This window comes from Vulpes vulpes, chromosome 9 (genome assembly GCF_048418805.1).
Source record: "Vulpes vulpes isolate BD-2025 chromosome 9, VulVul3, whole genome shotgun sequence".
Taxonomy (NCBI): Eukaryota; Metazoa; Chordata; class Mammalia; order Carnivora; family Canidae; genus Vulpes; species Vulpes vulpes.
Genome location: NC_132788.1, coordinates 58,659,486 through 58,672,586, shown reverse-complemented (window position 1 = coordinate 58,672,586; position 13,101 = coordinate 58,659,486). Strand labels below are relative to the sequence as shown.

At 37.2% G+C, this 13,101-nt stretch overlaps 1 protein-coding gene across 8 annotated transcripts in view; it reads right to left on the bottom strand.

Annotated features, from left to right (window-relative positions):
* TMCC1 (transmembrane and coiled-coil domain family 1) overlaps positions 1-13,101 on the bottom strand; it is a 247,575-nt gene that overhangs the window by 50,223 nt on the left and 184,251 nt on the right. The window contains exon 1 of one of the 8 annotated variants that reach the window (XM_072720246.1): positions 10,020-10,273. The exons of 6 other annotated variants lie outside the window; for them this stretch is intronic. In XM_072720246.1, coding sequence (XP_072576347.1) covers positions 10,020-10,061 — 42 coding nt within the window. In that variant the 5' untranslated portion in view covers positions 10,062-10,273. Of the gene's footprint in view, positions 1-10,019; positions 10,274-13,101 lie in introns of those variants that run through there. One more of the 8 variants, XM_072720247.1, reaches the window with a different exon arrangement.

The following is a 13,101-nucleotide window of genomic DNA, read 5'->3' as shown; positions in this document are numbered from 1 at the left end:
AAATTTGTAAAACATTTGAAGTTATAATTGAGAAAACTGCTAAGGCTTTATAAGGTATTATAGAATTTGTAGACTACTAATCTAGGGAGTTGGAATGGAAAAGTCCTAATTAGAATTCCCAGTAACCTAGTGCTTGTCTTAATAACCTTACGGGGGGAAAACTTTAATAAGACAAATTTGTTCATGATCAATAATTGATAACAATGTTCTTTTAGTGTTTCTTTGTAAACAAAATTGAGATGGGGATACTCTTAGTCATTTCATTTATTCTTCTCAACTACTAGGAACTGTTTGCTCTCAGGGTGTCTCACGTTTTAATTATATTAACAAGAACGTTTCTGATACAATGTTTTAATATTAAGGTAAAATTAATAACACTTCATTTCTAGAATTTTAATTTCAAAGAATGACTAAGACATTCTAATTCTTAAATGTATTGCATTGTAACAGGAACTTTTTCTGATTTAGGTTAAGATCCCACTATATAGACTCTCTTTGGTGCAGTATCTAAATCACTTTGTTAAGTGTTAAGAGATTTGCTAGACCTAGTTGTAGCATTTAATTTAGTTCTAGTTTGCTTTCTCTTCAACTGAAAATGGTGTTAAGAATAGTTGCCCTTTCCATAAATTACATATATGTGGTACAGCTGAATCACATATGTGATGACTTCTGCTTTTCATTTGTGAATACCAATTGATTCCAATTATATGGCTCAAAAATTTAATTATTCTTTTTAGCTGCTTGACATCTTCAACTCTCGATTAACATTAGCAATCTCTTTCACCAAGAATTTTAATGAAGAGGTTGAACAGGACAGGAACTATCCTGCAGCAAACCATCAGAGAACTTGTTCCAGGCTGATATTTATCTAGTTAGTACTCTTCATAGCCTCATTCACTTACTCAGTTATGAATAATCAGTTATTATTTCCCCCCAAAGATATCATAAAAAACTGTTAAAGGCACTGCTGAAATCTAGATATGCTGTTTTCAGAGTACCTCTAATCTACCAATATAGTAATCTTATTTAAAAAGGAAATAAGGGCAGCCCAAGTGGCTCAGCGGCTTAGCGGCCCCCTTCGGCCCAGGGCCTGATCCTGGAGACCTGGGATCAAGTCCCAAGTCGGGCTCCCTGCATGAGCCTGCTTCTCCCTCTGCCTCTTTCTCTCTCTCTCTCTCTCTGTGTATCTTTCATGAATAAATAATAAAATCTTAAAAAAAAAAAGGGAATGAATTTACTTGGGATAACTCAAATTTAGAAAATCTGTTTAATACTCTAGTCATTAGGGTTTCTTTTATAAAGTACTTATTCATGTACTCCTAACCACTAGTCCTTAACGGTAACAATTTAGTGCTAAGTAGACTGAAAATTTGTCTGTTTTACAAAGAATTAACAGTATCTAGAAAATACCTTGCTACACCTAATTGTAACATTAATAAAAACTGAACTTAAGCATTATAGTTTTACCTTAAGACTCTTAATGTTCAGAAATTTTAGATCATCAAGTAAATGTTAAAGGTACACACATACACCTATTTCAATGTACATATTTACTAATTTCAATTCCAATGTATTAATTGGCAGATCTCAGATATTAATATCAAAGATATACTGCTCTCATTTAAGGCAGATTTGGTTTCTGCAAAACAATATGCAAATTAAAGATTTACATATAGGATAATATTTATTACATTTAATAATATTACACTGGACCTAAAAATGGTTAAAGAAATTATAAAATGAATGATTTCAAAGCAAACAATCACTCTACCTAAAGTAAAACGACTTTATCTAAATCCAGGTTTTCCTGTATACTATTAGTTCCAGCTGAAGCAAGGTAAAATTCTTCATTTACTGTCTATAGTTTGTAATTAAAAATAGTAATCATGGGCTGCCTAGGTGGCTCAGCAGGTTATGCATCCAAATCTTGATTTCATCTCAGATTATGAACTCAGGGTTGTGAGATCAAGCCCTGCATTGGGCTCCACACAGTGTGTGGAGCCTGCTTAAGATTTTCTCCTCGTCTCCTTTTGCCTCGCCTCCCCACCCCCAGGAGGGAGGGAGGGAGAAATGAAGGAAATCGGTTAAGAAACTGCTTTTTAGGGGCACCTGGGTGGCTCAGTGAGCAGGGCATGTGACTCCTGATTTCACGGTTGGGAGTCTGTGCCTCAATAATCTCTTGTGTGTAGAGATTATTTAAAAATAACAATAATTGTTTTTCAAACCTAATAACTGTCTAGAAACAGAATATATGCAAAGTCTGAGGACTGAGTCTCTATTTCTGAGAGCTATAGGAAAATATAAATTTTATTTTTAAAACCAATCTATATATGTCTGTACATGTGTATTTATGTACATGATATTCATCTGAGCCTCCTAAAATCTGAAGATCATGAGAGGTTATCTTGTGAAACAGGTTTATCATGAGAAATAAAGCTCTGGCACATTAACTGAATTCCCCAAGTTCCTATCTAGTTATGGTAGGGCTGGTACTATAAACCAGGTCTCTTGAGCCTCAGTCCCTGGATAAAATCATTCTCCTTTTTAGAAACAGCAATGCCAAAAAAAAAAAAAAAAAAAAAAAAAGAAAGAAAAGAAAAGAAAAGAAAAAAGAACCAGCAATGCAATCTAGAGCCCTTTCTCCAAGGTGAAAATGTTCATGCTGATCAGTGAAAACCATAACCACCTGGTCAGTAAGAACCAATAAGATTTCTACCTTACTCTAATCTTGCTTTCATGCTCCAAAAGAAAATACTGAGTGTAGTTCTACAGATCTTGCTCATTGTTTGAGGTATGAACAGCTGCCACCTGGATGTCTTGCACTTGGCTTTACTATTTCTCTTTATCCGGCTCCAAAACTCAGAGGTAATCTGGCATATAATTAATTCAGTGGAGAATAACAGTCAAATGACGCAAGCAATTTACCACAGCTCATACAAGGGAAAACATTAAACAGGCAAAGTTAGATTGTTCAGAAAACGGCCTATATTTAATATGATAAAAGGTACGCACCATAATTGTAAATGCAATGATGTAGAATCTAAAACCAGCTTTAGTTTAGGAAGAAGTATGTAATACAAATTCTCTTTTCCTTTCTCCTCTCAAATTATGTGACCTTACTGGCAGTTTTGCTCTTCAAAATGAAAATGGAGCTCTCAGAAATTAAAAGAATTATCTGAAGATGTAGAGTTGTGGTAAACTTTCTCCAGACTACCCACTCCTCCATTTCATTCTCACATATTAATCCAAGTAATCTTTACTTCTTAAAGATTTATTTTCTAATTAGCAGCTTCTTACTGTTGCTGATGCTGCTCTTAATAGCTCTTTGGTGAGACTCATCTTGGAGTATTTGATCTCTCACTCTGAACACATCTTAGCTCTAGTGACAGCCATTAACAGAATAAATGAAAAGCCTTTATTTCTAGGAAACAAGAGTCCCCTGAACCCACCTGATAACTGTAAAAAGGTGACAATATGGCATCTGGTTCCTTGGTAAGGAAGAAGGCTGCACTATCTTTTAAATATCTGATTAAATATCAGCTATTTAATGTTGTGGTACTTCAAATGGGCATCAAAATTACTTCTTTCTGGGGATTTCTGGGTAGCTTAGCGGTTTAGCACCAGCCTTTGGCCCAGGGCATAATCCTGGAATCCCGGGATCGAGTCCCACATCGGGCTCCCTGCATGGAGCCTGCTTCTCCCTCTGCCTATGTCTCTGCCTCTCTCTCTCTCTCTGTGTCTCTCATGAATAAATAAATAAAATCTTAAAAAAAAAACATAACAAAATGATTTGTTCCCATTTTTAAATGACAATACTATAACATATTTATGTATATCTTAGTAAACTTCTGTGGGTATACTAATAATGTAAATTCCATCAGTGTATCAGAGAGTGCATATGTTTTACACTTTGGTAGAGATTACTAAATTACCCTTCTGAAACATTACAGCATTTGGACTATTACCAACAGTGTAGGCAAATGACTGTGCCAGCTCTAGGTATCAAACTTTTGCATTTTGATTGCTCTGATAAGTGAAAATAAGGTCTCATTTTAATTATGGGACGCTTGGGTGGCTCAGCGGTGAGTATCTGCCTTTGGCTCAGGGCGTGATCCTGGAGTCCTGGGATTGAGTCCCACATTGGGCTCCCTGCATGGAGCCTGCTTCTCCCTCTGCTTGTGTCTCTGCCTCTTCTCTCTCTGTGTCTCTCATGAATAAATATTAAAAAAATTTCATTTTAATTGTCAATTGCATTCCTTTAATTAGGAATATACGTGACCATTGTTTGATATGTAATTTGGCCATCTATATTCCTTTTTGTGAGCTCTTTTGCATCCCCAGAAGAATCCTTCCCCTGAACTTGCAATCAAGACATAATTAAAATGTGTCTATATTAAAAAAAAAAAGATCTGTTTGTTTTTCAGAGAGAGAAAGAGTGCGTGAGCACATTCATGCACACGTGTGCATGAGAAAGGGGGGAGGCGCAGAAGGGGAGGAAGAAAGAGTATCAAGCAGATTCTGACCTGAGCGTGAGGCCTGATGCAGGGGTTGACTTTGACCCTGAGATCACGATCTGAGCTGAAACCAGGAGTTGGATGCTTTAACCAACTGTACCACCCAGTTGCCCCAGAATGTACCTGGATTTTTTTAAAAAAATAGACAATAGAGGAACCACCAGATTAAAAAAGCCAACTTGAATTAAGTTCCTACACTCTCCAGAAATGATTCTCTATAAACTTATCCTCACAAATTTCCACTGAATATAAAATCCTTTCTTTCACCCAAGTATCAATCTAAATAGTTTGTATTCTTTACTTATCCTCAGATTTCCAACAACCACTACACTTTTCATGAAGAGCAACTGAGAATTAAAGGACATATTGTAATTATTGTAATTCTATTTCCTGGGTTATACCTCTCAAATGTTCCATTTTACTTGTCTGAAAAATAATCTGGATTGTTCCCCAGACTATTTTAAAATCAAAGATTCGGGACGCCTGCGTGGCTCAGCAGTTGAGGGTCTGCCTTCGGTTCAGGGCGTGATCCTGGAGTCCTGGGATCGAGTCCTGCACTGGGCTCCCTGTATGGAGCCTGCTTCTTTCTCTGCCTATGTCTCTGCCTCTCTCTCTGTATGTCTCTCATGAATAAATAAATAAATAAGTCTTTTAAAAAAATCAAAGATAGGCTCCTATCTAGTATATCTAACAGAGTCAAATAGAGGACTAAAAGAGGACTACTTATACTTTAGGTACTGAAGATGCATAGGCAGTTTTCACATGTACACTCACATACCCTTCCCCTTCCTACCTACATATGGGGATTAGAAGTATAAACATGAATATGACAAGTATGGCAATAGAGAAAGGAGTATCTGAGGTCTTTTCTGCTTTTTTGACCACTTGAGACTATATATTGAAACTGTTTTCCCTCCTACTTTGAACCCTGTCCCCAGTCTACACTTACAACACACACACTCATGTCTATGCTCAAGGTAAAAATATATGAAGTCCAAATGAGCCTATCTTTAGTTTAAAGGCCCTGTGTTATTTAACTGGAATTAAATTATGGACACTCCTTACTCCCTAGCTGGAAATAATCTCCCTTCTCTAAACTTATATAAACAGTGTAACTTCTATTTTATATCACCTTCCTATTTTTAGTTATTTTTGCGAGTGTTTATATTTTCTAATAGAGACCATGAGTCCTTAAGTCAGAGATGTGTCTTACATATTACTCAACTCCTGAGAGCACCTATTACTGTACTTTATACTGAGTGGCCAGTCACTGTTTCATTCTCGCATTAGGTGAGTTCATATTCATAAAGTGCTTTGATTAGTGCCTGTACATTAAGTTTATTAAATAAAATAAATGAAAGAAATGGATCAATTTTCCTTCTCTACTAATTTTTTTCCATCAACATTTTCCCCATCTCCTACCTTAAAGAAACTTTTGACCCCATTTCCTCTACCAGTTACTGCTCACTTCTCTGCTCCCTAATGAAGTAAAATTCATTAAAATGATCCAAAACTCAGTCTCCAAATCCCTCTCTTCCCATTCTCAAACTCACTCAACTGGTTTTACTCTCATCATTCTACCAAAAAAATGTTTGTCAGATGACCAATCATCCCCCTACATTACCATATTCAGAGATGAGTTCTCAGTCCTTACCTTACTCAACCTAGCAGCATCATTTGACAGAGGTGATGTTTCTCTCCTCCTATCAAGTTTCTATACTTGGCTTCCAATATACCATAGTGACTTGATTTTCTTCATCCATCATGGGCCACTATTCCTTCTCTTGGTCTTCTCACACTGGATTATTCAGGGCTCAGTTCTTTTTCCTTTATTTACCTTCTTGCCTTTATTTACATTCATTCCCTCTCTTGGTAACTTCATCTTGTCTCTTGACTTTAAATACCATTTAATTGTCATACCTCCTTCAATTTTATTTTCAGCCCAGAACTCCTAAATTCCAACTCATACAGTCGATTCAACATTCTCACTTAGACATCTAACATATTTCAAACCGAACTCTTGCTCTTTCCCACAAAACCTGCCCCACCAGAAGACTACATTTCAGTTAAATGACAAATCCATTCTTCCAGCTGTTCAAGCTGAAATCCTTGTAGTCATCAATTTCTCTTTCATACCTTACATCTAATCCACCAAAAAATCCTGTTGACTGTACATTCAAAATACATCCAAAAATCTAATCACTTCTCATTATCTTCATTTCTGCTACTTTAGTCTGAGCCATGATCATATCTTGTCTGGGTTACTAGAATGGTCTCCTCACTGGTCTCCCTCACCACCATATAATCTATTCTCAGTACTAAGCCAGAATGATTCTTTAAAAGTAAAAATCAAATCATGTCATTCTTCTTAAAATTCTTCAGTGCATTCTGTTTACATTCAAAGAACAAGCCAGTCCTTAAAAATGGCTTCAAGGGCATTTCTGATCTGGCTCTCTGTGGGAGTTTATAGCCACAAACTCATCCAATCAAGTATGCCCTTCTCTTTACAATTTAACTTTCTCATTCCTTCCATCAAAAAGTAGAAGGATGCCCGACTGGCTGAGTGGCTGAGTGTCTGCCTTCAGCTCAGGGCATGATCCCAGGGTCCTGGGATCAAGTTCTGCATCAGACTCCCCACAAGGAGCCTGCTTCTCTCCCTCTGCCTATGTCTCTGCCCCTCTCTGTTCTCTCTCATGAATAAATAAATACAATCTTTAAAAAAAAAGTGGAATCAATTTCTCCATCCTGTGAAACTGGGTTTGGTCATGGACTTTCTTTGCCCAAGTGAAATATCAAATGTGACACAGCAGAAACTTGAAATGTGTTTGTATATTGAGGCTTGTTCTCTCTTGCTGCACTCCAGAAGGCTTTATATCTCAGTTAATGGCAACTCCATCCTTATAGCTGTTCAGGCTAAAATCCACATACCAAATGGAGACAGGCTCAACTAACAGCCAGAACCAACTATCAGATATGTAAGGGAGACCACCTTGACCCTCCAGCTCCACCTGAGCCATCCAGGAATGATAAGGACCTCCAGGTAAGACCAGCACAAGAACCATTCAACTAATCCTAGCCCAAATAGCTGACTCACAAAACTGTGAGGAAATAAAATAGTTGTTTTAAGCCACTCAATTTTGGAGTGGTTATACTGTAATAGACAACTGAGAAACTCTATTACATCTTTGAAACCCCAATTCCTTCCACTCTGTCCTCCCTTTTTGCTCTAGACATACCAACCTCCCTTCTATTCCTTGTATATAATCAGAAACACTCCTGCTTTTATTCTGGCGGTACCCTCTACTGGGAATGCTCATTTATCAGTAGTATGGCTACCCTGCTTATTTCTTTCAAGCCCTTCCTCAAATGTCTCTTTAATGAGACTTACTATCTTTTTAAAAATAGCAATCCCCCCCCAGCACTTCCAATCTCACTTACCCACTTTATTATTTTTATAGCTCATCCTCCTTCTCTAACACACCCTGTAGTTTACCTACTAGCTTTATTTTGTATTGTCATCTTCCCCAACTAGAATGTAAGGTTTAGACGTGAGAGGTGTTTTATCTTTTAAAAGTTCATTGTTTGATATAGTGGCAGCTCGATAAAAATAACATTTGTTTAAAAGATAAAGCACCTATATATGACCAAGTGATTACACACGTATGTTCTGAATTGCCACTGTAAATTCTAGGCATTTGTACAGAAAACTCAAGCAATGTCAACACTGCCAAAGAATTCTCTGGAATGTATGCATTACACATATGACTTAAACATATATTAAAAAAACATATAGATGTGTGGTGTTGCAGGGTTATTAAGAAAGGAAAAAGGGGATTATTCTTTAGAACTGGCCAACATCTGGAGATACTTTAATCTCATTAAAAAATAGATATAACTTCAACATTGTCCAGCTTTCTAAAATTCTCCATTTACTACCTAGAGTCAGATACATTTACCGCTTGAGTCTTCCTTCAAAATATTCATTCTGTAGTTTAGAAAATGAACTCTTCACAGAGCTTGGCACAATCTCATGCAAGAGGACATACATGTATCAACCCCAATCTATAGCAATTTGATATATCCAGACAGACATAATAAGAATTACAGATGTGGAGCAAGTACCTCATTTCTGAATATTTTAATCATTGCTTCAATGAGGGCATTTTAGTTCACCAGAGTCAATGAATAGTTTGATAAGGAAGAGAGAGACATGGGTAGGGAAGCAAGAAAATAGTTTCACCTATAATCATTTACTCAGGTACTCAGTATATTTTTAAACAAATTTTCTCTACTCATGAATTAATAGAATCATGGGAGAAATTCAACTAAAAATGTTTAAATTATGTTTTATGGTCCCCTCCTCCCTTTCAACTGTCAATAAGAGGGGAAGGAATTAATTTCTGTTTTACGATCAGTCTCTACCTCCTATCCTTTTAGGGCTCTCCTATGAATTCTTTCTTTCTGATCACCCCATTCAACTTGAGCTAACATTCTTAATAAAACATAGATAAGTAAACTGACCTTTTATAACCCCAGAACAAACAGAGATGTGCCAAGGTTTTAAAATCCAAGATACAGAACAAACAGAAAAAAAAGAGGTACAGAGCAGAGCCACAAATCTCTCAACGAAGTCAGTATTTAAATTATTAACCATTTGTCATAAGAGTAATTTTATATCAAACTTTAGGGTAAAAAATTTTGTTGGCTCAAGGGCAAACAGTATTAATGTATATTCACTTTAGAATCAGGTAAAAATCATGGTAAAATCAAGCTATGGTCCAAGTTTTCTACTCAAGATTGCAGATCAAATGTGAAAATGGTGGTTGTGTTGCATAAAACTGGATCGTCTTCCTATCCAGTTATATCTAAGGGACCTGTTCTGATCTGGAGACAAAAACTTTAGCACTGAGATATGTGCACACTGCTTTACAATTCAGAAAATTGCCAAGTCTTTGGGAAAAATACAGTGAAAACAAGTAGCTGAGTGATAAGAACCTTTGTTTTTAATGTGAGAAATACTTCAAATGGCTCTAATCCGAATTCTTATTTGTTATGCATGCTTAGAATCTTCAAATTTAACCCAAGTTTTTCCTAAGCTGCCAAAGGCAAACGAAACTCTTGTTCATTGAAGAAAATACTTATTTTCTGATAACTTTTTTGCCCGAGAGAGAGGATGACATTTACTCTGCACTGAAGCAGTCGGAACACTCTCCAATATGATCTGAGCATGCCCACACAGCCAAAGATTGCTCTGTACATTCCGCCCAAAGAGCTATGGGCAAAATGAACAACTGGGAAACACATAACATGCTTCTTGATTATTGCAACCTCACACAAGTCGGTCCAAAAATAGCAAATGCCCGTGGCTGAGATCTACTGCTGAAAAATGCTGAGTTTCAGGAGCTCAAAGCATTTCCTGTGTCTGTCTATTTAACCAGCCCCCATTTAAAGCTGTAGAATTATAGGATTAAGGAAGAGATTTAAGAAAAAAAGACAGATACACACACATATACAACATACGGTTTCCGAGGACAGTGAGGGTTCCATGCTTGTAAGGGAGAAAGAGGAGCAATATGCCGAATAACCCCTGAGTTTCTCCCAGATTTGAACATGCTGTACTGTGGCATGAGGTCAGCAGAGACTGACTCCAGCCCTGTGAGGCTGAATTCTACCCTGACAAAGCAGTATCACTGTAATATGAAGCAAAAGGATCCAGGGCATGTTGGCAGCTGTACAGAGTGGCTGTTCTAGAAAGTAATGGCAATTCCAAAACAAGAGATCTATGCTGTCACATGAGATAATCTTCAGCCCAGTTAAGCAATAAGCACCAAAAATACTTGAATCCTAAACTCAGGCAGCTCAAAATGTTAAAAGGTAGGAAAGAACTTTTCTTCTTGAACCTATTTTGTTTCTGGAGGAGAGAAGAACAGGAAGTGGGAAATTTGAAGAGCTATTGGTTAATTTGATTTGTATCACTAAAAATATATTGATTTTTATCTGAGCTGGGGCACAGTCTTCTGGACACTGTGACCTAACTGAGAAGCCTTAATCCTTCTCTGTGATTTTACAACAGAACAGGGAAAATATCCTGAAAATATATTTTTGGTAATGGATATATGCCAGAACTGAAGATATGGTAAAGAACCTCATTCTCACACATATCCAGAAGGCAAAAGTTGCTACAACAAAGGTTGCTACCTAATGCACATTATTGTTTCTTTTTAGGTCACCAAGAATCTATATAAGTGTACTGTTAGAAATTCTTCTTTGAAATTAAGCGAACACTAAAAAAGTCTTAAATAGGAAAAGGAGTCAGAACATGGTATTTCTGTCAAGACAAAATATAAGGCAATGCACATATAATCCTTTAAATTTTGTGGTCTCTCTCTTACATTATGAAAGTTCTACTTCGGATCAGAAGTGATGCAATATTTTATTTTATTCTTAAAGATTTCATTTGTTTGAGAGAGAGCAGAGAGAGAGAGAGAGAGAGAGAGAGAGCAGAGGGGAGGAGCAGAGGAAGAGGGAGAAGCAGACTCCCTGCTGGGCAGGGAGCCTGACATGAGGCTCCATTAGGCAACTCCAGGGTCATGACCAGAACTGAAGGCAGATACTCAACTGATCCATCGAGGCGCTCCATGAGCTAATATTTTTAACAAATAAAATTTAGCCAGGAAGCAGCAGTAAACAAAAGACACAGAGACAAAATAAAACAGTATGAAAGCACCACTGTAAAGTAAATTAAGTTCTTCAACAGTTCAGTATTAGCATAGATTAAATGAAGTTAGAATTTTATTTGTTTAAAGTAGGCTCCATGTCCAACATGGGGCATGAACTTGCATCCCTGAGATCAAGAGTCCAATGTTTTATTGACTGACCCAGCCATGTGTCTCATGAATTTAAATTTTAAATTAAGTTTAAAATTTACCCTATGCCATACCATTGCTTAAAAAAAAGTTTTTCAAAGTTCTCTGTTACTTATAGAAGAGTCCAAACAGCCAGGTATGTTACACAATGATCCTGATGATCAGGTCTCTGCCTGATTTCCCCATTCTATCTCCTCTGTGTTCCATTCATTGAACTACCCATTACTCCCATTTTACAGGAATAGAAATGAAAAAGTAGGAAAGTTAATAACTTGCTCAGAGTTAACTGGCTAAGTGGTAGGGCTGGTATTTAAACCAAACTGTACAATTCTCACCCTACACTTTTACCTACTATGTAGTTATGTTTACACTAAGGAATCAGCAGACAGAACATGAGCACCTACGATGATGTTCAGAAAAAGAAAAGTGGGGATCCCTGGGTGGCGCAGCAGTTTGGCGCCTGCCTTTGGCCCAGGGCGCGATCCTGGAGACTCGGGATCGAGTCCCGCGTCGGGCTCCCGGTGCATGGAGCCTGCTTCTCCCTCTGCCTGTGTCTCTGCCTCTCTCTCTCTGTGTGTGACTATCGTAAATAAAAAAATAAATAAATAAAAATAAAATAAAATAAAAAGAAAAGTGAAATCACCATAGGCTAGAGAAAAAGTTCAAAGAGGTAGAACTGGAGCTGAGCTGTTCATTCAACTATCTGAGGCATTGTTTTAGAAAAACATCAAAGAACAAACAAATTGGGCAGCCCAGGTGGCTCAGCAGTTTAGCGCCTGCCTTTATCCCAGGGCGTGACCCTGGAGACCCCGGACCGAGTCCCGTGTCGGGCTTCCTGCATGGAGCCTGCTTCTCTCTCTGCCTCTCTCTCTGTCTCCTCTCTGTGTATTCTCATGAATAAATAATAAAATTAAAAAAAAAAAGAACAAACAAATTATACCTACATGCTAGCTGGGGAAGATAGCCAATAAATAAATGTAATATATATATACATATATGTAATAATATATATATATACATGCTATGGAGAAAAATAAAGCAGAATAAAAAGGACAGAGGATGATGGGACCTCTCTGATAAAATACATCTGACCGGAGATCTGAATGAAAGCATGCAGGTATCTGGAGAAAGGTGTTCCAAGAAGAGATACCAAGTTCAAAGGTCTTGAGACAGGAATAGATTTGGTGTTCACAAAGAATGCCAAGGAGGATGAGTGAATAAAGGAGGCAAAGCAGAAAATTAGGAGAGAGAGATTTGGTGGATGGAAACAGGGTCAAACCACGTATGACACTGTAGGCTGTTGTAAGGAAGTCTTGAGCAGAGTTAGGAAAGGTTTTAAGGTTTCAACTGAATCACTCAGAGTAAAGAACAGACAATGCTGGAGTGAGTAAGGGCCAGGGGACATGAGAGTGCTTAGGAGGCTATTACAATAGTCCAAACAAGATAGCTGAAATCAAGTACCTATGACATGTTATTTGACATCCACTGAGAGAGCAAAAAACAGGTATTAACAAATATATAATGGAAGTAGGGTGGGGAGGGATAGGGAAGAAAGAAATAAAGGAAAGGCTTTCACTTACAAAATACACTAGTTTTAATTATAAGTATTAATTCACCAATTTTGAATTTAAAAAGGAGATGTACATAATTTGATTATTTATAGATTTCCAATTTTCGATCAAGTTTTTTCCAGATCTATACTTGTACCTGAATACCTAATA